The sequence below is a fragment of the Aquarana catesbeiana genome, linkage group LG01 (genome assembly GCF_042186555.1).
Source record: "Aquarana catesbeiana isolate 2022-GZ linkage group LG01, ASM4218655v1, whole genome shotgun sequence".
In the NCBI taxonomy this organism is placed as follows: Eukaryota; Metazoa; Chordata; class Amphibia; order Anura; family Ranidae; genus Aquarana; species Aquarana catesbeiana.
In genome coordinates this window covers 777,965,792-777,990,770 of record NC_133324.1, presented here as the reverse complement: position 1 = coordinate 777,990,770, position 24,979 = coordinate 777,965,792, and the positions used below count along the sequence as shown (strand labels likewise).

Genomic DNA, 24,979 nt, shown 5'->3' with positions numbered 1-24,979 from the left:
CAAATACCGTGCAAGATAAAAAACTGCCATTTTATTCCCTAGGGTGTTTGCTAAAAAAACATATGTTTGGGGGTTCTAAGTAATTTTCTAGCAAATAAATTATGATTTTTACATGTAGGAGAGAAGTGCCAGAATAGGCCCAGTATGGAAGTGGTTAATAGTACTCAGGGCCAACTTCATCTCTACGCCTAATTGTAGAAAGGCAAGAATTCTGCCTATGTTATATCTCCGAGGGTGCCAACCCTTGGATTCACACCAGGAAACATAAGCCTTCCAAATTCTATAATATATAGTTCTGGAAGCTGGCTTCCTTGCATTAATCAAAGTAGAAACAACTGACCCGGAAAGCCCACGTTTCTTCAGAATTAGGGTTTCAATAGCCAGGCCATTAAATTTAGCGTTCGTAAAGTAGGATGGAATATCGGCCCCTGTGAGAGCAGGTCTGGCCTTAGTGGGAGGGGCCATGGACCCTCCACCGCCATCTTTACGATTTCTGCGTACCATGACCTTCTGGGCCATGCTGGTGCTACCAGAACTACCGGCTTTCTTTCCAGCTTGATCCTGCAAAGAAGTCGAGGCAGCAACTGAATAGGTGGGAAATGCATAGATCAGTAAGAACTGATCCCACGGGGTCACCAACGCATCTGTTCCACATGCGAGTGGATCCCTTGTCCTTGACACAAAGTTGACTGACTTCATGTTGAATCTGGATGCTAGAAGATCTACGTCCGGAGTCCCCCATCTTTGGCAAACAGCCCGAAAGACGTCGGGGTGAAGAGACCATTCCCCTGGGAATAACTGCTGGCGACTTAAGTAGTCCGCCTGCCAATTCTCTACTTCCGGAATGAAGACTGCCGATAGGCATGGGACATTCTCTTCTGCCCAAGTTAGAATATGGTTCACCTCTCTCTGAGCTGAGAGACTATTGGTGCTCCCTTGGTGATTGATATAGGCCACAGCCGAGGCATTGTCGGATTGGATCCTGACAGGACAATTCTTTAACCTGGAGGTCCAGGTTTTCAAAGCCAGACACACTGCCCGAATCTCTAGGATGTTGATGGGCAGGGTTCTTTTGGATCTTGACCACTGTCCCTGGACAGTCGTTTTCTTTAGTACTGCTCCCCAGCCTTAGAGGCTGGCGTCTGTCGTTACTACTTTACAGATAATTTGTCTGAAGGATTTCCTTTCAGCAGATTCTGGGTTAGTAACCACCAAATGAGGCTTTGGGACACTCTTGGGGACAGCCGCATTGGCAAGTCCAAAGCTTGGGTCATTTTGTTCCAAGCAGACAGGACACTGTTTTGCAACAGTCTCGAATGGAACTGTGCCTAGGGAACTGCTTCGAATGAAGCTACCATCTTTCCTAACAACTTCATGCAAAGGCGAATTGAGGGATCTCTTTTTGACCTGACCGTCTGTACCAGCTCTTGTATGGAGCTGATCTTTGCTGGAGGCAAAAACACCCTTTTCAGGGCTGTGTCTATGATCAGGCCCAAATACTCCAGCTTTCTTAGCGGTTTTAAGGAAGACTTCTCTGGGTTGAGGATCCAACCCAGACTTTCCAGGTAACTGGTTGTAATGCGTACACTTTGCTCTAAGCGAGCCACTGACTGGTCTATTAACAATAGATCGTCTAGGTACGCCAAGACTGTTATGCCCTGTGACCTTAGCCCGGCTAGAGGTGGGGCCAGTACTTTTGTGAACACCCGAAGTGCTGTAGCTAGCCCGAAGGGCAAGGCTACAAACTGAAAGTGTTGTTGTTCTACTTTGAACCGCAGAGCTGGTGAATAGGAAATATGGGGACATGCAGATATGCATCTTTGATGTCGATGGATGCCATAAGTTCTCTTCCTTGTAGGATGGAAACTACTGACTTGATTGACTCCATGCGAAAGGAGGGGATCTTCGGGAACTGATTTAGATTCCTTAGATCTAGAATGGATCTGACATCCCCATTTGGTTTTGGTACCCTAAACAGGTTTGAATAAAACCCCAAACCTTGCTCTTCTGTGGGAATCTGTATGATTACCCCCGAGCCAAAAATCGGTCTAATGCTTGAAACAGGGATTGCCTTTTCCATGGGTCTTTGGGAACGTTTGATTTCAGGAAACGAGACAGTGGGAACTCCCGAAATTCTAGTTTGTATCCTAGAGACACCGTGGAGATTACCCATCTGTCCTGAATTTCCCTTTGCCAGACTTCTGAGCATTTCAGAAGTCTTCGCCCCACTCTGGTGACGGGGGACACCTCTTCATGATGAGGCTTTAGTATTCTGCTTTGCAGATTTGCGGCCCCAGGTCTTTTGTGCCTAGGTCTGACCCTGAGGTTTTCCTCTAGAGTCTGAGGGCGGAGGCCATCGCCACTGCCAAGAGGCGGATGCCCCTGGCGCAGGAGAAAAAGTCAGTTTAAATGAAGGACGTTTACACTTTCTTTTGACTGGCAAAAGAGTACTCTTTCCACTAGAAATCGTCTGGATGTATTTATCCAAATCATCGCCAAATAATCGCTCCCCATGAAACGGGAAACTAGTGGGAAACTAGTCAGAAGCTTTTTGCAAGGTACTTCGGCAGACCAATCTTTTAACCAAAGGGTCCTACACATGTGTACTAGCATAAGCGCAAGGTGAGACACCTGGTGAATAGAATCCTTCATAGCATCTATGGCAAAACATAATGCTTTTGGTTGTGCAGGGAGCTCTTTAAGTGTCTCTGTGAACTGGTCCTTTAAGGACTGACAGATGCCTATTGCTGCAACTGCAGGCTAAATAATGGTCCCTGCCAAGGAAAAAGAGGATTTTAACAGGAATTCCAACTTCTTCTGTTGGATCCTTAAGCATTTGTGCATTGTCTACTGGACAAGTTAGACTTGTATTCACACTGGAAATCGCAGCGTCAACTGCTGGTACCTTCCATTTTTTGGTGAATTTTTCCTCCATGGGATAGAGAACTGAGATTTTCTTTGGAGGGAAAAAATGCTTATCCAGACGATCCCATTCAGCATAAATAAACTTTTCTAGCAATGCATGGACCGGAAACGCATGCAAAGGTTGTAAAAGTTTCAAAGAACCCAAGGAGGAAAACAGACTTTCAGCTAACTCTGTTAGGGGTAACATGAAAGTGGAGCGAACCATTTCCGTAAGGATTTGTACCTCAGATTGTGAAGCTAAATCAACTGTTGTTTCCTCTGCAGAGGAATAATCTGCTTGTTTTTCCTCTCTATCGTCTGAGGGTAACCACCTCATCCTGATCCCACTGTTCCCTTGGTAAAGGGTTTGGCGTGGGAGTGAAGGATCTAGCACGCTTCCTATCCCCTTGGATGGAGGATGCGATTGAAGCCACTAATCTTCCTTCTAAGCCCTGTAGGGCAGAGGAAAATGCATCTTCAGTCACGTATACAGGGGCTGAAGTGTGAGAAGCAGTTGCACCACCAATCGGTTCCAAAGACTCACCCTGGCTTGCCATATCTGGTATCTCCGGAGAGGATGACAGTGTGGAGGCATGGATGGAGTTCTCAGCGCCTGGGGGTGGAACTTTTGGTGCCTTAGTAGTAACCTTGGAAGCTATAGTGCAAAGCACAAAAGCAGAGGCACTCTAAGAACTGTTCTATTTGCTTGAGCAATAGTAGGAAAAACAATGGCAGCAAAGATTAATCTAATGCTAAACAATACTGTCTTTTCCTGTACTGAAAATGCCTGTGTAAACCCCTCACTTGCTCCAGCGCTCCTGTATCCTGTGGCAGCTTGCTTCAGCTGCTCTGGTAGACACTTTTTGTTCTCAGAGCATCAGCTTTTATGCCCCTCAGGTGTAAACCTGATTGTCTGTGCGCCGTGTGCTTTCCAAGGATGCTGAGTCCGCACACGGCGCCGACCGCTTAAGCCACGCCCCTTCCCCGGCCCTCCCTCCTCCTTTCAATATAAAACGTCAGCCTTGTGTGTGCGCGCGCAGACGGCTACGGGTCTGAGACACAGACCAGAAGAGGAGAGGAGGCTGCAGCTGCCATGTCTCCTTGAAAAGAGCGCTTTACACCTTGTATAGCAAGTAAATGCTTTTTTAGCTAAGAAGCTACCCCACACCCCTCGGGGAGAGGTGGGGGGGTTAGCCTTTAGGGCTTGCACACTGTTTTATAGCATTTACAAAACTGTTACAAATGTATTGTACCATAGTACATGTAACCCCCCAGCCACTCAGTTTCCCAAATTCGGGGGGAGAGGAGAACCCCCTCCAGCTGCTAGGACACACGCTGTACTTTAGCCCAGATTACAGGTTATATACATTCTTACTCCCTCTAGAGGAGTTTTAAAGGTATTACAATATTACATATTGAAAGAAAAGTCATAGGTGGACTTTGCAGTTCCTATGCTTTTCTCTTACCTTTTCCTCGCTGCAGGATACTGCTGAAAACAGACAGACAGATCCAAATTTCACCTATCATGATGGGCAGCGTGGTTAAACCTTCAAAGACCGGGTCCCTTTTAATAGGGGTTCCACTCCTTTGGACCTGTATAGCACCCCTCAGGACAACTTTAGGTAATGTAGCAACACCAAAGAGTCCTGATCCTAGGGTCCAGCCCTCAAAGAGAAGCGTTAACGGCAAAACCTCATTCTTCTATGCGAGGCCCGGGTACCATCCTGGGGCCACAGTGGTGTGGATGGATGCGGTTGTGGAGCTTTTTTAAATCCAGCATAAATCCCTCCTGGAGCTCCTCAGAGCACATCACCTGGAAGGAGGAGGGGTTACATAGGGGAGTCAACTTCCTGTATTGGGTATACTAGTGTCAACACCTGAAGGTGGCCCATAACCCATTAAGTAATTACTTAAGGCTCTATGTCCCATGATATACGATAAAGAAATAGAACTTTTGTATTTGAGTCTTTTATAAACCTTTATTGGCTACTTTAGCTTCCAAATGTAGGGGCAACTAGAGAAAACAGGACCCATAATAACATAACATTAAATAATGTGTGGATATAGGATGTATTAAGAGACCTTGTCACAAAATTTAAAAATTGCAGATAAAAAGGACAAAAAAAAAAAGACACGCAATGATATTTTTATTCACTTGAAACGTGACCTTGAATTTGCTGGAAAATTAGACTACCCCAGGAAGAGCCGATTCACTAGTACAGACCCATATACTTGCACATCGAAGCCCTTGTCTCTTCTGGAAATATCTAATTACTCCCTGTGCTGGCCCAGTTCCTCTACTCTATTGCCAACCTCTCTACATACCCTTTTATGTATTTGCAAGTAGAGGAGTGAAGTGAAACACTATAAAAAGTGTCACTTGAGTTGAGATCTGTTGCGGATTCTTACATCACAAGAAGATTGGGGCGTCCCGGCAGCCGTCTCAGGGCTTTTAAATATCTGCACAAGTTTCAGCAAGTAAAAAAAAAACATGCATAAAACACATTAAAGCGTAGTTTTTTTTAGGGGCATCCAGCTCCCACTGCCTCCCGGGCTCCGCGGAGTCGGAAGGAAGTTCACCTCTCCCCCCTCCCTGCGACACGTCACAGGTGCCAGAAGATTGCCCGGCCAATCACAGCACGGCTCGCGCATGCGCAGTGCGTGCCTGGCTATGAAGCCACAGCCAAGTGCCCACAGTCACAATGCCGGCGTCGAGGAGAGGAGGGGTGAGAGGAACGGGGCACTTTTTGTAGCTGCTGACTTTTATATGGGTGGAACTCCGCTTTAAAGTGACACTAACGTCTCATTTTATGTCACCAGAAAAACTGTGGACAGCTTATAAATTCAAGAAAATGATTATTACATTATTCTATCTATGAACATTACAATAATCCGAAATATGGATACCTATAACATATGCCCCCTTAAGCCCCGTACACACGGGCAGAATGTCAGGAGACATTTGCTGGTACAAAAAAATACTGGCCGACATTCTGCCCGTATGTCTGTCAGACATGCATGCTGGAAAACCAGCAGCCAACATCCTCCCGATCAGCGCTTTCAGCCAATGGCAGAGAGCGCTCATCAGAGCTGTCCCCCTGTCAGAACACAACAGCTCAGTGGGGGAGATCGCTGGACTAACCTCGCAAGGTTAGTGCAACGGCTCCCGACCAGAGCTGTTAGTTTTTTTCAGGCAACCCTTGGGGTGTGTCCAAAGCTTTATTTAGATTTACCATCATTGTGTACATATTTCCTCCCCACATTTTTTTGGAGTTTCATCAACAACCTAAAGTGAAGAAGGGACCATTTATCAGGAAACATGTTACTGGAGTTTTTTTTTCTTTTTTTTTTTATAACATTGAAGGTTTTAGTGACTTTTAACATGTACAAAAAGTCAAAGTGTACCAAAATATCTTATACAAAAGACTGATAGAATACAAAGAGGTAAAAGCCATTGTTTATGTACAGTACAATCTATCTTGATGGCTATGGTTGTAAAGGTATCTTATATAAAGTACAGCATTATACGATAAGGGCACTTAGACACTATCAGTCCAGCTCATAGTTACTGGAGTTTTGAATGTGTCTCCAGACCAGGAAATTACCCAGTGGAATATAGGACACAAAAAAAAAAAAAAAAAAAAAAAAAGGGACATGGATATCAATTATTCCTTACTTTATCCAGAACTAAAAAATGTTTGGATTGATGTATATTTTCAGACAGGTGTATATTATCCGCATGTATGTGTATAATGATCCCTTGCAAACCGTAATTAGATATCTATGTCATCAAAATAGAAGGACACTGCACCTTTACCACATCCTCACACTGGCCATCTCCTTCAGATTCAGAACTTGATATTTCTTCCTGCGTTGAGGACACAAATCTTTCAGAAACTATAGGTAAATCAGCAGTGCCCCTGCCAATGTGTCGTTCCACAAGCATTTTTTTCTGCAAGAGAAAGAACAATTCCTAGCACCCAAGTATTCACAAAGTAAAGATTGACCCAGGACAGAATTTTGACATATAGTAGCCCAAGTACCCAGTAAGATATCAGATTTTATTGTTTTTAATGTTGTTTCTATGATGTCAGCCTTCAACACTAATCAGGTTTTATCACTATGCTAAGCAGTACATTGATGAAGAGGACCTGTATTCTCCGGCCTACTTTCTCCATTATATTAATTGGCCTCAAGAATAGTGAAAAAAGCAAGACAGAGTTAAAGTAACATTAACAGCAGCCAATGGCTCCCACTGCTATCAATCAGCCCAGAGAGGAGGGAGACAGAGACAAGAGCCTCTGCTTTCATGTGCATTGCTGTATCAGGCTCAGGTAAGTATAGGGGGGGGGGGCTCTGAGGAAAAAATGCATGAATGCATTAAGGTAAAAAAAAACCTTGAGGCTTTAGAAACACTTTAAAAATTCTACCTTTCTCTCGAAGTTCTTCTAATGAAATACGCCAAGTAACAAAAAGCCAACAAACAAGCCTAGTACACACAGGCCAAATATCAGCTGGTTTAACAGAAAACCTTTTGCGCAAGAAAAGCTCAAAAAAAATGTATCCCTTCAAATTCTATGTATGTCTTCACAATGGTCCATTGCACTTCCGTTGTGGTTTTTTTTATACATTTTTTATTTTCAATAAGTTTTTCAACAAATATAAATCAGCATAACAAAAGGAATAAGGAAAAGTCATGACAGTTTACACAGAAACAATCAAAATAAATGTAGTGCAAACAATTGTATACATTGTAAAGAGACATGGTGAGGATATCTGTATAGATAGAAGTCAGCTTCTTCCCGAATTGGGTCATATATTAAGAAAGAAATAATTCCATACAGTATCTATGTTGCTAACTCAATTACATGTTCAAAACACAAGGATGCTCAAGAGAACATGTAAGTTGGAATCAAAAAGGAGCAGAAATGGAAGGTACAGAACAAAATTTTGAATCATCCCAAGGTTTCCAAATTTTTTCAAATTGGGGAATTTTACCTTCAATTTTTGCTGTTAAATGTTCCATTTTACGCATATCTGCAACAATGGAAAGGACGTGGTGTAAAGTGGGAGCGTTGGTAGAGAGCCAAAGTCTAGGGATGGCTCTTTTTGCTGCCAAAAGTACAAAAGACCCTAGTCTCTGTAGTGGTTTAGGGATACCCGGGAAGGGTAGACCTAACAGGAAATCTATGGGTTTTAATGGAATAGATGTGGCGAAAAGTGATAGCAATAGATTTTGTATCTCAGTCCAATATGTACTTAAGACATGACAATCCCAGAAAATGTGAAGGTGTGTACCTACGGACCGTCCACATCTCCAGCACAAATCAGAAAGAGACGCATTTTGGGCATGTAGCAACTCAGGAGTTTTGTACCATAGAAATATTATCTTAATGGCGGTCTCCTTTTGTGCCACGCATCTGGAAACTTTAAAAGCCGACTCCCAGATTTTACCCCAATCTATTAATGAAATTGATCTGTTTAGCATTTTGGACCATTTTGTCATGTATCTATGTATGGAGTCATTTAAAGGGGGTGTTGTCTGGAGTATTTTATATATGGATGAGATTAGGTTTGGTTCGTAAGGGCCATTTGTACATAATAATTCAAAAGCAGTGGGATTTTCTAAGGATAAGGAGGGGAAGCAGGTTTGGAAAAAATGTTTAATTTGTAGGTAGAAGTATTCTGTAGATTTCGGTAGGGCGTGTTTTTCTTTAAGGACTGAGAAAGGTAAAAGTTTGTGTGTTACTGGGTGAACTAAATGTCGCAGCTGAAACATCCCCGCGTGTGTCCACGAAATTGTTCGCAGGTACGATAATCCGTCCGGAATTTCTGGGTTAAAAAGGAAATTCTGGAGAGGGGAGCAAGGTAAGGAGAGATGAAATTTGTCTCTACACCTTTTCCAGATTGATAGCGTAAAAAGCATCGGGGAGAGACACAGAGACCGTAGTTGGGGTATGAATTTCTGAGAGGAAGGCCATAATAGATAGCATGGATGTACAGGGGCAGTAATCCCCATTTCAATTTCGGCCCATCTATTTGCAGCCTTCCTTGAGGTCCATGTTGTCAATACTCTAAGATGAGAGGCATAGTAATATTTAATAAAGTCGGGGGAAGCTAGTCCACCTCTAGCTCTAGGAGAAAGGACTACCGATTGAGCAATTCTATGGGATGCATTGTTCCAAACAAAGTTAAGGCACTTTCTCTGGAGATTTTTCAACTGCGACATAGGGACCGGGACCGGAAGTGTTTCAAAAAGGTACAGTAATTTGGGCAAAACCGACATTTTGAGAACGTTAATCCTACCAAGAAGGGAAATTGGGATGGAAGACCAATGTTGTAGGAGTTTAGCAATTTCTGCGAACATAGGAGGGAAATTGGCTTGATAAAGAGAGTGGTATGAAGGAGTAAGATGAATTCCTAAATATTTTAGTGAAGTCTGGCACCATCTGTATTTAAACCTGTTTTGTAAGGAGCGGAGTATATCTGAGGGTATATTGATGGGAAGAGCTTCTGTTTTAGTCTGATTAATACAAAATCCTGATAAGGACCCAAATGTGGAGAGGGTTTCGTGTAAGAAGGGTAATGAAATCTCGGGGTGTGTGATGGTTAGCAGAATGTCGTCTGCGAAAAGAGAGAGTTTGTAGTCCTGATGTCGTAGTGGGATTCCTCTGATATTAGGATGGGATCTGATAGCTGCTGCTAAAGGTTCTAGGCTTAATATAAATAATAGGGGCGACAAAGGGCATCCTTGTCTCGTACCATTACTGAGAGTAAATCGTTGCGAGATATAGGAGGACAGCTGGACTTGAGACGTAGGGAGGGAGTAAAGGATATGTAGGGCTCGTATAAAAGGGGCCTGAGAATCCAAATCGGGTTAAGACTGCGAACATGAAGGGCCAACTTAATCGATCGAAAGCTTTTTGAGCATCTAAGCTCAAGACTATGGTGGGGCGTTTAGTTCTAGTTATTAGGTCTATCAGATCTATGGTTCTTCTTGTATTATCTCCAGCATGTCTCGAGGGAACAAATCCCACTTGGTCTCTGTGGATCAGGAACGTTAATAGTGAGGATAATCTATTGGCTAATATCTTAGTGAAAATGTTGTAGTCTGAGTTTAATAAAGCAATTGGGCGGTAGTTGTTGGGTAGTGCAGGGTCCTTACCTGGCTTAGGGATTACCGTTATATTGGCATGTAAGAATTGTGAATGCGGGATGGATCCCTTAAAAAAGGAGGAAAATAGGGATTGTAGATAGGGGGTTAAAATATGTGTAAAGGTTTTATAATAGATGTAAGGGAGACCGTCAGGGCCCGGAGATTTGTGGGTTGGAAGATTTTTAATCACCTCTCCTATTTCCTCTCCAGTAATCGGAGCGTTAAGAGAGGATAGATGGTCAGCAGAGATCTTTGGTAGTGGGAGGGAATTTATAAATTTATCAAACTCTGATTGCGAGAATTGAGGGTGTGAATCAGGACCTAAACAGTTATAAAGCCGTTTGTAAAAATCACCAAAGACCTTTGATGACACAGTTTTTGGACAGTATGTGGGGGTGCCATCAGATTGTATCAAGTGATCGGGTATAGATAGAAAGGGCCGAGGTTTTAATTTGTTCACTAGCATCCTATGTGGTTTGTTTGCATAGTCGTAAAATTTTTGCTTAGCCCACAACATGGATTTGGAAATTTGATTCATACAAAAGACTTAACCTGATCTCGGATTGAGATGACATTTCTCAATTTTTCCACCGTGGGGGAGGCCAACAGAATTCTTTCCGCTGTTTGTAGTTGGGTAATAAGATCCTTTTTAAGATGTACAGAATCTTTCTTTAGGCGTGAGCCTATAGCTATGCATTCACCTCTAAAAAAGGCTTTATGGGCCTCCCACAGGGAGGAAATCTCCGTGACAGAGCCATCATTAAGCTGGAAAAACTCAGTTAGTTTCTGCTGTAGTTGGGTTTGAGATAAAGGGTTTTTAAGCAGGGATTCATTGAAGCACCAGTGGAAGGTTTTAGTAAAAGACTTCATCAATAATACATCGAGTTCAATAGGTGCATGATCCGACCAGGTAATAGGATTTATTTCAGAAGATACTACATAGGGCAATAGAGGGCCTGTAATAAGGAAGTAATCTAGTCTAGAATAAGACTTGTGGGGATGAGAATAAAAAGTGTAGTGTTTTTGGGTCGAGTGTTTTATCCTCCAAGAATCAAATAGATTATGGGATCTAACTAGTTTGCGAAAGGATGTGGATAATTTCTTAGAGGAAGATTGTGAGGTGGTTTGGAATAGAGTTTTCCTGTCCCTGGTCGGGGACATGCACACATTGAAGTCGCCTCCCACGATCATGAAAGGCTGGGAGAAGGGTTGTAGTTTCCCAAAAACTTTTTCAAGGAAACCGATCTGTCCTACATTTGGTGCATAAATGTTAATTAAGGAAAAAGAGGTAGAAAAGTGACTACACTTCAGAAATATGAACCTACCATGAGGGTCTAGGTAGGAGGAAATATTTTTATTGGGCTTGTGTGTTTAATAAGAATTGCCACTCCCGCTTTTCCAGAGGGGTCAGAGGCAGTATATGCTATGGGAAAGTGTCTAGAAGCAAACTTAAAGGAGCCACTGGGCTTAAAATGGGTTTCCTGAACCATAATCACCTCTGCTTTGGATGATTTAAATTCTTTTAAGACCTGCCACCTTTTGCCTATGGAGTTTAGTCCCTTAACATTACAAGAATAGATTTTGAGGGCCATATTTGGTTAAACAAAAAAGTGCTAATGCAGTATAAAGACTGAGAGCATGTAACTGAGCATCCTTAAAAAGGAACATTTGAAAACAAACATTTCTTACAATTGTTATAATAATGTAAGTACAACATTGAAAAAACATATATAGGTCAAAAAGAAGAAAAAAGACCTGCATATGAAAACTCCAAAGGAGGTAAAAAAAAATAGGCACTAAAATTGCATAGGAAGATGAAAAATGTTAAAAAAAGATAAAAGAAAAAATAATTTTTGAAAAGCCTGAGAAAAAATTTCAGGCTGCCCAGGCAGAAGCCTTGGGTCATGAGGGGGGGCATGTTAGCCTGCAGGGATTAATAGAGGAGGGGGGAGATCCTCGTCTCTGTTTTTTGTAAAACCAAAAAAGAACAAACAGACAGGAGGAGCAAAGGTGCTTGGCATGTTATTATGAACATGTAGATAAATCTTAAGACAAGCTGGTATATGACAGAGAGGTATATATAAGAAAAGAAAAAAAAAAAAAAAAGAAAAAAGTTAAAAAGGGGGGAGAAAAAAAACCCCCCCAAGAAGGCATCTAACAGAGACATCAATAAGAGGTGTGACCTCTCAACAAAGTGACCCGATCACTGTGAGGTCACTAGGGTATCCATGGAAAATATTTTCTGGCCATGGAAAAAAGGGCAAAAATATTGAGAAAAAAATAAATAAAAAATAAGTCACATCAGGTTGGATATCTGTGACGATTGGCTCGTTGTGGGGTAGAGAAGTTCTTCTGGGATCTTCGTTGAACTGGGGTCCAAATTTTGGCTGGTGTGGTAAGTGGTTTGGGGTTCGGAGCTTGGGGTATAGAATCTTCCTCAGGAAGTGGGGGAAGACCTAGGTTGCGGATAAAGGCTTCACTTTCGTAGAGATCTCTCAGGGAATGTTGAACACCATCTTTGGAAACGGTTAGACGGAAGGGGAATCCCCAGCGGTATGGAACTTGATGGTTTTGTAGGTGGGTAGTAACAGGACGGAAACTGCGCCTTTTGGCCAAAGTGATTGGAGACAGATCGTTGAATATTTGGATTTTGTGTTGTTTATAGTCAATACGTGACTTATTACGCGTTGCAAGTGTGAGGGCTTCTTTGCTCTCGTAGAAGCCGTTGTGATTTTAAAAATGTTGCTTGCTGCATTTTTGGTCAGTTAAAAAAAAAAAAAAAAAAAACACCAAAAACGTACTTCCCCTTTGAAATGCAGCAATAACAATATCCACTACATGCTTTTTCTGTGCCATTATCGGCACCTTTTTCTCTTATCGACAAAATGCCAATAACATCCATTTTGCCCGATGTGTTTCGGTGGCCAAAATTTCTGTGCATCTCTAGTGATCAATATTGAAAGCAGGGGAAAATTCAAAATTTGGAGTTGTAACCAGAACAGGAACAGAAGAGAAATCTTGGAATGGTAACACTGGCTCTAGTGACAACCATCTAAGAGGGGACTTTGCTCACTTCAAAGCAATTTCCTGTCACTTTCTATTGCGTCTATAAGACAGGAAGTGGAAAGAAATCTTCCCAAAAGAGACAAAAAAAATCAGTTTGGACACATTTTTTGCCAGAACCAACCCATAAAGTAGTAGTAGACAAATGCCACCAGAAATCTTCAAAGGTAAGGTCTACAGAAAATGACAAAATAGGATTTTTAAAACAGCTTACCTGTAAAATCCTTTTCTTTCGAAGGACATCACGGGACACAGAGCCACAGTAATTACTGATGGGTTATATAGGTATCACTGGTGATTGGACACTGGCACACCCTATCAGGAAGTTCAACCCCCTATATAATCCCTCCCCCTTGCAGGGATACCTTAGTTTTGTAGCCAAGCAATATAGTGTATTAGAAGAGGGGCGGGACCTCTGTGTCCCGTGATGTCCTTCAAAAGAAAAGGATTTTACAGGTAAGCTGTTTTAAAAAATCCTATTTTCTTTCTCGAACATCACGGGACACAGAGCCACAGTAATTACTGATGGGATGTCCCAGAGCAATGCTACCTGAGGGGGGGGAACCACGACCAAGTAGGGTGCAATCAGACCTGAGGACCCTGTACCGCTGCCTGCAGCACACTACGCCCAAAGGCGATATCCTCATGCCTTCTCACATCCACCTGATAGAATCTGGTGAATGTATGAACTGAAGACCAGGTTGCGGCCTTGCAGATTTGAGCCATAGAGGCCCGGTGATGCACTGCCCAAGAAGCACCAATAGCCCTTGTGGAATGTGCCCTGATCTGAAACGGAGGAATCTTCTGTTTCAAACCGTAAGCTTGAATGATCAACTGTCGAATCCATTTAGAAATGGTAGCTTTTGACGCTGCCTGTCCTCTATTGGGACCCTCTGGCAGCACAAACAAAACATCCGTCTTGAGGATCTGAGTAGCTGCCCCTAGATAGGCCTTAACTGCTCTTACTACATCCAACGAATGTAGAGATCTCCCTTCCGGAGAACAGGGATCTGGAAAAAAGGAAGGTAGAACAACGTCTTGGTTTAAATGAAAATCAGAAACCACCTTCGGTAAAAAACTAGGATGAGGGCGTAGTACCACTCTATCCTTGTGTATAATCAAATAAGGCTCCTTACAGGAAAGAGCTGCTAATTCTGATACTCTTCTAGCAGAAGAGATGGCCACCAGAAAAATGAATTTCCTTGTCAACAAGACCAAAGGAATCTGACTTATTGGTTCAAAAGGCCGTTTCTGTAACACAGCCAGGACCAAATTCAAGTCCCAGGGGTTTAGGGGCGCTTTAACCGGAGGATTAAGACGCATCACCCCCTGCATAAAGTTTCGGACCAAAGAATGCGAAGCAAGTGGCCGCTGAAATAATACTGATAAAGCAGAGACCTGGCCCTTGATGGTACTCAAGGCCAGCTTCATCTCTAATCCCATCTGTAGAAAATCAAGGATTCTACCTATGACATATTTCCTGGGATGCCAACCTCTGGATTCACACCAGGTTATATAAGCCTTCCAGACTCTATGATAAATCATCCTGGAAGCTGGCTTCCTTGCATTAATCAAGGTAGATATGACAGGACCTGAGAGCCCACGACTCTTCAGAACGTGGGTCTCAATAGCCAAACCGTCAAAATTAGCGTTTGTAAGGCAGGATGGAACACTGGACCTTGAGATAACAGGTCTGGGCGTTCCGGTAGTGTCCACGGGGAACCTACCGTCATCCTTACTATTTCTGCATACCAAGTCCTTCTGGGCCAAGCGGGAGCCACCAGAAGTACCGACTTCCTTTCCTGCCTGATCCTGCGAAGGAGTCGTGGTAGTAGCAAAATAGGCGGGAATGCGTAAATCAGTGAGAACCGATGCCACGGAATCACCAACGCATCCGTCCCGCATGCAAGAGGATCTTTTGTCCTTGCCACAAATCTGTCTATCTTTTTGTTGAATCGGGATGCAAAGAGATCTACATCTGGAACCCCCCCATCTTTGGCATATGGCCCAAAAGACGTCGGGATGCAGAGACCATTCCCCTGGAAGTAACTGCTGGCGACTTAGATAGTCCGCCTGCCAATTCTCTGTTCCCGGGATGAAAACTGCCGATATGCATGGCACATGCATCTCTGCCCAGACTAAGATCTGGTTCACCTCTTTTTGAGCAGCTCGGCTCCGGGTGCCTCCCTGATGATTGACATAAGCCACTGCTGTGGCATTGTCGGACTGGATCCTGACCGGACAACCCTGTAGCCTGATAGTCCAGGCCTTTAGAGCTAGATGTATTGCCCGGATCTCCAGAATGTTGATGGGTAAGGTCTTCTCTGTCTTGGACCATACCCCTTGGACCGCAGCCTGTTCCAGAACTGCTCCCCAACCTGACAGACTGGCATCTGTTGTTACCACCGTCCAGGTAACCGGTAGAAAGGATTTCCCCTTCTGCAGGTTTTCGGGTATGAGCCACCAATTGAGGCTCTGACGCACCGCATGCGACAGGTGCATCGGAAAGTCTAATGCCTGAACCTTCTTGTTCCAGGTCGACAGAATACTGTGTTGCAGCATTCTTGAGTGAAACTGAGCATAGGGAACTGCTTCGAATGAAGACACCATCTTCCCTAGTAGCCTCATACAAAGGCGGACTGAGGGACCCTTCTTGGTCCTTACTGTCAGAATCAGCTCTCTCAAAGCAGTGATCTTTGCCTGGGGTAGAAATATTTTCTCCTGGCTTGTATCTATAATCAGACCTAAATACTCCAGTCTTCTTATTGGTTTTAGGAAAGACTTTTCTAAGTTGAGGATCCAACCCAGGTGTTCTAGATACCTGACCGTGGTCCTCAAGTTTCCATTCAAAGAGGCTACCGACCGGTCTATCAAGAGCAGGTCATCTAGGTATGCTATGACAGCTATACCCTGAGCCCTTAATCTGGCCAGAGGAGGAGCCAAGATCTTTGTGAACACTCGAGGTGCAGTGGCTATCCCGAAAGGCAGAGCCACAAACTGGAAATGGCGCCCTCCTACCTTGAAGCGCAGAAACTTCTGATGAGCAGGAAAAATGGGCACATGCAGATATGCATCTCTGATGTCTATTGATGCCAGAAATTCTCCTCCCTGCAGGGTGGGAACTACTGTTCGAATTGATTCCATGCGGAAGGATTGAATCCTTAGGAATCGGTTCAGATCCCTTAAGTCCAAAATGGGCCTGACATCCCCATTTGGCTTTTGGACCGTAAAAAGGTTGGAATAGAAGCCCAATCCCTGGTCCTTTGCGGGAACTATCATAATGACCTCCTGCGACAAAAGTCGCTCTAACGCTAGAAGGAGCGACTGCTTCTTCTCTGGGTCTCTGGGAACATTTGATCTGAGGAACCGAGGAGAAGGGAATTCCTGAAACTCCAGCTTGTACCCTAAGGTTACCGTGGAGACTACCCATCTGTCCTGGAAGTCCTCGTGCCAGAGCTCTGAGAACTGTCGCAGTCTTCCCCCCACTCGAGTGAGCGGGGGCGCCCCCTCATGCAGAGGTCTTAGTGTTTTGCCTAGTAGGCTTCTTTCCCCAGGACTTCTTTTGTCCCTGGGGTTGACCCTTGTCTCTGGACCCCGATGGAGGCGGCCGTCGAGACTGCCTGGAGGCTGAAGCCCCCGGCGCTGGGGAAAGAGTCCGTTTGAAAGAGGGACGCTTACTCTTCTTCTTGACAGGTAAGAGAGTGCTTTTCCCACAAGAGATTCTCTTGATATAGTTATCCAAGTCCTCTCCAAACAACCTTGCACCACGAAATGGAAACCCAGCCAGTAGCTTCTTACATGGTGCTTCGGCTGACCAATTTTTCAACCATAGGATTCTAAGTATATGCACCAACCCCAGTGAAAGACGGGAGGTTTGCACGACAGAATCTCTAATGGCGTCAACCACAAAGCATAAGGCCGCTGGAAGGTTAGCAAACCCCTGGGCCTGCTGTTCAGGTAATACTTTGATGACCTGCTTAACATGGTCTCTTAAGTATTGACAGACTCCAATCGCTGCTACTGCAGGTTGGGCCACTGATCCTGCTAAGGAGAAAACATCCTTCAATAGGGATTCCATCCTCTTATCTACAGGATGCCTGAGCATCTGAGCATTGTCTACAGGACAAGTCAGGCTATTATTTACGGAGGAAATGGCGGCATCAATAGCCGGTATTCCCCACATTTTAATAAACTTTTCTTCCATCGGATAAAGTGTTGAAAACTTTCTCGGCGGAAAAAAACGTTTGTCTGGGTGATCCCACTCAGAATAAATGAGCTTTTCAAGTAAAGTATGAACAGGAAAAGCATGTGCTGCTTGGAAAGGTTTCAGTGACCCCAAAGCAGAAGAGGATTCCTTAGCAGTTTCAGTTATGGGCAACTTAAATGTGGAGCCGACCAATCCAGTGAGGATCTGCACTAAGACTTTCTCCTCTTGGGAAGTCGCAGAGGGTCCCTCTCCACCTGATTCCCCCGAAGAGGAATCATCCGTCCCATCCCGATCCTCTGAAAGGGATTCATCTCCTTTATCCCAGAGCTCCTCTGTCTGAGGGTCTTGGGGAACAGAGGAAAGCCTAGTGCGTTTTCTTCCACTGAGTGAAGACGTAATCACGGCCATTAATCTTTCCTCTAGACCATTAATGGTTGAGGAAAAAACCTCTTGTGTAATATATACAGGGGCTGAAGTGCCAGAGGCAGGTGTAGCCCCTGACCCCGATGGCTCTCCCTGGCTAGCCGTCCCTGGCCCATCTTTAGGGGGGGAGGATGCTGCCGACAGGGGGCCCTCAGAACCTGAACGAGATCCCCTAGTGTCTCTGGTTCCTGGGGTGCTTGAACCTCTTCTGCCCATAGTGCAAAGCAACAAGGTGTAAGGTATACAAATGAACACTGCCCGCTGAGCTATGTAGTCTGGCTAAAAGCCTTGCTACCCAATGCTCAGTCTGATGTTACTTCAGTAAATGCTGCCTAGGAGAATGCCTGTGTCCCACCTTACATGCGACCGTCAGCTCTGTGTCTCTCAGAAGGCTGAGTGCACCTGTACAGAGTGCCTTTAATAGCCTGCAGCTGGCCTGAGTGGGAGTCTAAGCACTCTGTGCTGACGTCCCGCCCCCTCCTCTACCGCCCCCCCCTCGAGTTTTGAAAAAAACGAGCGCTTCCCGCACTGCCGACTCTCCTGTCATGCTTCTGGAGAAAGGCTGGGGATGGGGGGGGGGGGAGGGAGGCTGGTAACAAGATCTGCCTGAATGGCTATCTTCAGAGATGGTGGCCATTAGGCCGCAGAGCCCGGGTGGTATAACCACTTTCTAGACGCCTGTGGCCCCTCTCTAGCCTGGGGGGGAACATTCAAACATGAGAAATCCCCCCTTCCACCTTACCTGTTTGCAGCCTGCTTGAGACGCTGGGACATAATCAGCGATTACAACACCTGAGACAGAGTCAGCATGTGCAGGTTTGTGCTCTTGGCAGCCCCCGGTGGTCACAATAGGCATAGCATGCATTTACCTTAAAGAAGAAAAGCCACTAGAACTCAAAAATTCTGTGGAATCTCCTCTTACCTTATCCAGCCGCAGGGTGCTGTTTACACAGACCCAATCTTCACCTCTCACGTTGGGCTCCGTTTGAAAAAACCATCAGAGACTGGGGCCCCCATCAGTAGGGGGATCCAACAGTTCTGGGACCGTAAAGCACCTCGCCAGAAATTAGGAAGTTTAAAGCCATTTTCTGATCTGCGGGGTCCAGCTCTCTAAAAAGAGAAGCATTACGGGTAAAAACCTTGTTTCTTCGGACACGAGGCCCGGGTACCATTCAATTCAGCCATGAAAAGACACTTTGAATGGATCCGGTTCGCCTGGCTTGCCCCAGTATAGGATCTTAGGATATTCCCTTTGGAGCTCAGCACAGGACATCTTTACACGTCCATCACCTAAGACACTGGCGTAAAAAACTGAGGTATCCCTGCAAGGGGGAGGGATTATATAGGGGGTTGAACTTCCTGATAGGGTGTGCCAGTGTCCAATCACCAGTGATACCTATATAACCCATCAGTAATTACTGTGGATCTGTGTCCCGTGATGTTCGAGAAAGAAAAATGAATTAATGTGAGAAGCGTGCTCTCAGCAGAGCATACAGGACAAAAACCAGATATAAACTGTTAAGTGCTGAGTGGAGGAAAGGAAATGCATAATTTCTGAGCCAATCAAGCCTTTAACGGAGACATGAAAAAAATTGAGATTAGATATCAACAAAAAGGTAAATAAAAATAATAATTTGTAATATATCTTTGAACAGGTACTGTATGTGTTAATAATTTATACATTTTAAGATATAAATAAATATCTATATTTTACCCAAAAATAACTACTATAGTATATACCAAATAAAATAGAAGGCCAAACACTCAAACTTTTGTTACTAAAATGCATAGTCACAAGGGCTTGGGGCAATGACAAGGGACTGAATGGTACAATAGCTAGCAATTTCTTTATAAAGTGGAAGGACTTCAATGCCAAAATACAACCAGTGTTTTCAAGTGGTATTTCAGTGCTCTCTCATAGAATCTCCCTGGCATAAAACAATCAGGCTTAAAGGAAACTTATGTTCAGCTGCTCTCAAGAGAGATGGTGGAATACCCATTGTGTAAATAATAAGGTGAAGGTGGTCTGTAGAAAGCTACATTCACATATAGTATAAAAAAAGACATTGGCCACTTTCATCTGAATCCACAACTCTATCCTATTTACATTTAACGGATATGGAAAAAAAAACAAACTTAGTGGATCCTTTTTTCCAATGCATAAGACAGATGTGCAAAGAAAATCTCAAAACTTTCTCAGCTTCAAAAATCGAAGAGATGCTCTCTACCCTTCCTAAATTTTGAAAGGATTTGTTAAATGCAGAAGACCAGTATTGATAAGCCGATATATCCATGGATCGTCATGACAGAACAATATACTTACTTGAACTAGCTTTTCAGTTGTAGGCTGCACAGACGACTCTTCTGGATAAAATACTTCAAATCTATCCTTAGAAGTAGCCCATTTCTTAGGTGGTTGGAATTTAACCTTTGGAAACGAAAACAGAAAGCAAAATAAAAAATATATATGGTAATGTTTAGTGTAAAATGTGATGTCCTAAATAAACAACTGGACCCAACAAGAGATACATGGAAGAAAAATATTAAAAATAATAAAAATAAGTACCCAGGCAATATAAGACCACAGATATCAACTTTAGAGGATAACTATATTTGCAATACTTCAGTAGACCTAGTCAGCACATTATGAGCTAAAAATGAAAGCCAACGTGACTTTCACCAAACATTCACTGAAACTAAATCATTATTATTTAAAACATATGCACCTGGGTTATAAGCTAGTCACACGGTGATCTTACCCCCTCACTCATACATTCCCTCTACCCCTCAATAACCAACTCTTGCGCTTGATGTCAGGAACAGTGATCTACTCCATTATCTTTTTGGTCATGCCCTTCACTCCAGATTGTACACCAAATTCTTCAAATATGCACTAAAGCACTCTATACATAAAGTCTCTATATATCCTTCTCCATGACAACACAGTGCCACTAAAAGTCAAAAAGTAAAAAGTTATCAATTATTTGATCAATGCAGCGTGCTCTTCCATACCAGTGAACTGGAAGTCCCATACACTTCGGAAAATATGACAATGGCTGCACCAAGATGAGGACAATAGATTGATGGAAGACCTGACCGGTTCAAAGATTCCAATGACAAATTCAGGAACACTTGGTCCTGTTGGTTAGAATTCACATGTACGGATGAATACTAACAATTGCTTTCTGGGTACTGACCTTTTTGCACGTACGTGTATACTGTGTTGGCCCAGGAATTTGGGTTCTCTGTGGTGATCTGTTTGTTGCCTCTGGTACCCTCTTTGGCTAGTGGAGGGGAACTTCCTACCTGGTTGATTTCTCTCTATTTACCGACTCTCATTCTCTATTCCTTATCCCTTTTTTTGTATGGGGACTAGCCCCTCCCAGCAGTAACTATCACTTCTTGGGACACCTCTTCCTGGAGATTATTGGGGTTAGACCTGACCTACCCCCCTCCTTTCTCCCGTTTTATATTAAACTCTTGATTATCAGATAGTCTGTTTACAAAGATTCTTTTTGGTCGTGAAAATAGTAAATGTCACTGCCATATTTTTTTATTTGTGGTTTGTAATAAACCTGCTACTGCTTTGATGCCTATTTTCTGTTCTCAAAGTAAGTACATTGCATTCATGTTTCTCCACTCTTGCCTCAGGTGAAGTGGAAGGTCCAAGTCTGTATACACTACCAGTTTACCTTGTAATATTTTTTTACTGCATATTACCCCCCCCAAAAAAAAACAAACAAAAAAAAAAAAAAGAAACACACATACACACACGTGCACCTGAAAGATTCACCTGCCCCATGCTGTCCAGTGCCCCTTTTTCACCTCTGGACTTCGATTTGAACCAAAACATCATCAGGACTGATGTCTGAAATTTTGCTCCATATTGTTGGGGTCAAGTTGCCAGCTGGAGGTATACACATTTTCACATCTAAAACTCCTTAGGCAATCTGTCTATAATTTTTTTTATCCTTTTTTTTTTTAAACACCTGTTTTTTTTTTTGGGGGGGGGGGGGGTTGTATATGCGCTGCCATGCTTTTTGGGGTATTAAATATAAAATAAAAATGTTAATTTTTTTAATAGCTGTAAACTACAAAGTATTCAAAATATCAGGAGTGCGCGACTCTCTGAAGGATGGCAACCTACATGTGTTTGCTTCCCACGTTTGGATTGGAGGACTTGTGTTGTCGTAATTAATGGCCATTCTGGTATTTTTGGGAAGCCAGACTTTTACTTTTTTTATATAGCCATCTATTCACATAATTCAGTCTTCACACTGTTTGGTGGCTCTATTTTGACTGTACCAGGCAGCGTTTTAAACAGAAACCGCCAGGAGCCTTTGTTGTACTGTACACATTTGTTCCTGGTCTATATAAATGAATGGAAGAATCATCTATGGTGGATATAGTAATATTATATTAAACTTGAATTAAAAAAAAAAATTTAAAAAAAGGGCAAATTTAAATATTTTGTAGGTAAGCCAGCACAGATATACTAACTAAAGGCTGAGTTTTTTGCTATCCCAGGAGTGATGGGATCCCTTTTAGGAGCATTAGGACCTCTCTGTCTGTTCTAAAGCTAGTATATTTAGGAAAAATGGACATTCCAGTTTGTTAAAGCCCAACGTCAACCATTTTTTGTTTGTTTTGAAAGAGCGGAGAAGCTTCTATCAGGTTGTCATTTCTGTTCAAGCCACATTTTCCCCTCACCTTTTATTCCTATGACACCAGGATCAGCGGTGAGAGGAATTGATGTCACTCAGACAGGAAGGCGCACAAAGAGGCACAAAGTGTTTTTGGCTGGAACTGGGCTATGGAATTATGAAGTTCGAAATATGCAACAAATCTAATTACTAGTCCACAACCTGACTTGTGTATACAGGATTTTCTTTCTAAAGTTATTTCCCTTCCGCGGCTTCATTCAGGCCATGTTAAAAGAACTGGGTCACACATATGACCAGAGACACAAACCTCAGAAATAGTTACTTTTGATATATGTTTATACTACAGAGAACTGTTTTGTGTCAAATGCAAAACATTTTCACAGCTGCCAGAACTCTCAGACTTCTTGGTTCAGTGTATAGTCACAAGAAAATATATGGAATTATGTATTAATCACATTCTTCTCTTTGCAGAAAATATATTGGAAATGGCTGAATGTATAAAAATAAATTCACTAATAATCTGAGAGATGTATGATTGACGGTCTAACAAACTAACCATAAAAAAAAAAAATAAAATAAAAATATAATATAATACAAATAATAAAAGTTATACATTATCCAAAAGTATATTTGATCATTAATGACCACATAATTTCATAATTTTTATCATTGTTGATGCTGGTTGCTGTTTTTTTCTATTTATATTGGGTAGCACAACTTTGTTATATATATTTTTTTTAGTAAATTAAACCCCAAGTGTCCTAAAATGTATCTAAAGACAACAGTTTTAGTTTTGGAATGAAGTACGGAATGGTTATGACTTTATTTTTCCCTATCCTAAGGCACAACAGTAAGTGGGGGAAAGAGTTTCAAAATGAGAAAAAAAAAAAAAAAAAGACTTTTATGCTGCGTACACACGACCGGTTTTTCCATCAGAATAAACTCTGACGATTTTTCTGATGGAGTTCCGCTGAAATGGACTTGTTTACACACGATCACACCAAAGTCCGATCGTTTAGAATGCGGTGATGTACAACAGGACTAGAAAAAGGAAGTTAACAAGCCAGTAGCCAATAGCTGCCCTTGTGTCGTTTTTGGTCCATCGGAATAGCATACAGACGAACGGTTTTCCCGATAGGAATTGATTCCGTCGGAAAGATTTAAAACATGTTCTATTTCTAGGTCTGTCAGAATTTTCGAAAGAAAAAGTGCGATGAAGCCCACACACGATCAGAACATCCGATGAAATGATTCCGTCGGACCTTTTCTACAGGAAAGTCCGGTCGTGTGTACGCGGCATAAGACATTTGTCACTAAAACAAATTTTCTTACTAGAATATTGCTCACTTGTTCCAGAGATGGTGCTACAGAAATGGTTCTCAACTCCTGTCCTCAGGACCCACCAACAGGTCAGGTTTACAAGATAACTGAAATACATCCCAGGTGATAGAATATGCTGCTCAGTGATTGCAGTATTCTAGTCTGCATCTCCCCAAGGTAATACCTAAAATCTGGCCTGTTAGTGGGTCCTGAGGACAGGAGTTGGGAACCACTGCTCTACAGTCATAAATATCCCTCAATTCACTCTTTCACGGTAACAGTTACCAGGTCAAAATAGGTTAAAGAGGAGTTCCAGGCTCTTTCAGAAAAAATGTTTTGTAGCTGCTGACTTTTAATATTAGGACAATTACCTGTCCAGGAATCCAGCGGTGTCCTCAATCGGGACAATTTTTTAATCGGCTATCGGGTGCTGGCGGTTCCCTATTGCACATGCCTGAAGCGCGCTGCGCTTTGTGAATGGGCCTGCTGCGGGGGTAAGGAGGGGGGGCCCAAACTTGCAGCTCAGTTTGCCGGAGCGGGTACTTGTCAAAACCAGGTACCTGCTTCCCCCCAAAAGGTGCCAAATGTGGCAGCGGAGGGGGGAGGAGGCAGACAAGCGGAGCTTCCTCTTTTGGGTGGAGCTCCGCTTTAAGCAAATCTTCCCCATGAGGACACAAACAGCACCTTCTGGCCACACAGCAAGTCAACCAAGAGAACAGCAAAAAAAGTTGCCTGATGGAGCCTTAAATGGGCTGTCTAGCTTTTGAGCTCTAAATGTGCATCTATAGCCAAAACTTTTATTTTAGTTTTGTATAGATTGGGGAAAAGATGAGAACTCATGTTAGATTATACCAAAGTCAGAGGCTCTGTTAAAGAGATTACTTTCATTCTCGTCTTGTTGCTCCCAGGCAGTGTTAATTTAATCAACAAAAACATTTGTCAAAATTTTCATCAGTGGCCTTTTTACAGTGACTAAAATAAAATGAAAAAGTACACCACATTTTTGTCCAATGACGAAAACTATGCTGAAAATTAATTACGTTTTCATTAACGAACGAAACGAAAACATGAGGCAGGGACGTTTACCCTTGTGAACTTCCGTTTCCAGCAAGCAAACGGCTCGAGTCCCTGGCGTGCTTTGCTTAGCAGCAGTCAGCAGGCTGTGCAGCCAGCATTACAGGCCTTCAAGTCCTCAGTCAACCATCCAGAGTGAATCCCGCACCCAATAACGACCATCCAGAG

The 24,979-nt window shown here is 43.0% G+C and overlaps 1 protein-coding gene across 3 annotated transcripts in view; it reads right to left on the bottom strand.

Moving 5' to 3' along the window:
• The window catches only part of CEP44 (centrosomal protein 44), a 72,837-nt gene that overhangs the window by 22,375 nt on the left and 25,483 nt on the right, over nucleotides 1-24,979 (bottom strand). For all 3 annotated transcript variants that reach the window (XM_073606513.1, XM_073606493.1, XM_073606502.1), the window contains exons 5-6: nucleotides 20,077-20,181; nucleotides 6,716-6,856 (exon numbers count right to left, since the gene is read on the bottom strand). In XM_073606513.1, the coding sequence (XP_073462614.1) occupies nucleotides 6,716-6,856; nucleotides 20,077-20,181 (246 nt within the window). The remainder of the gene's footprint in view (nucleotides 1-6,715; nucleotides 6,857-20,076; nucleotides 20,182-24,979) is intronic.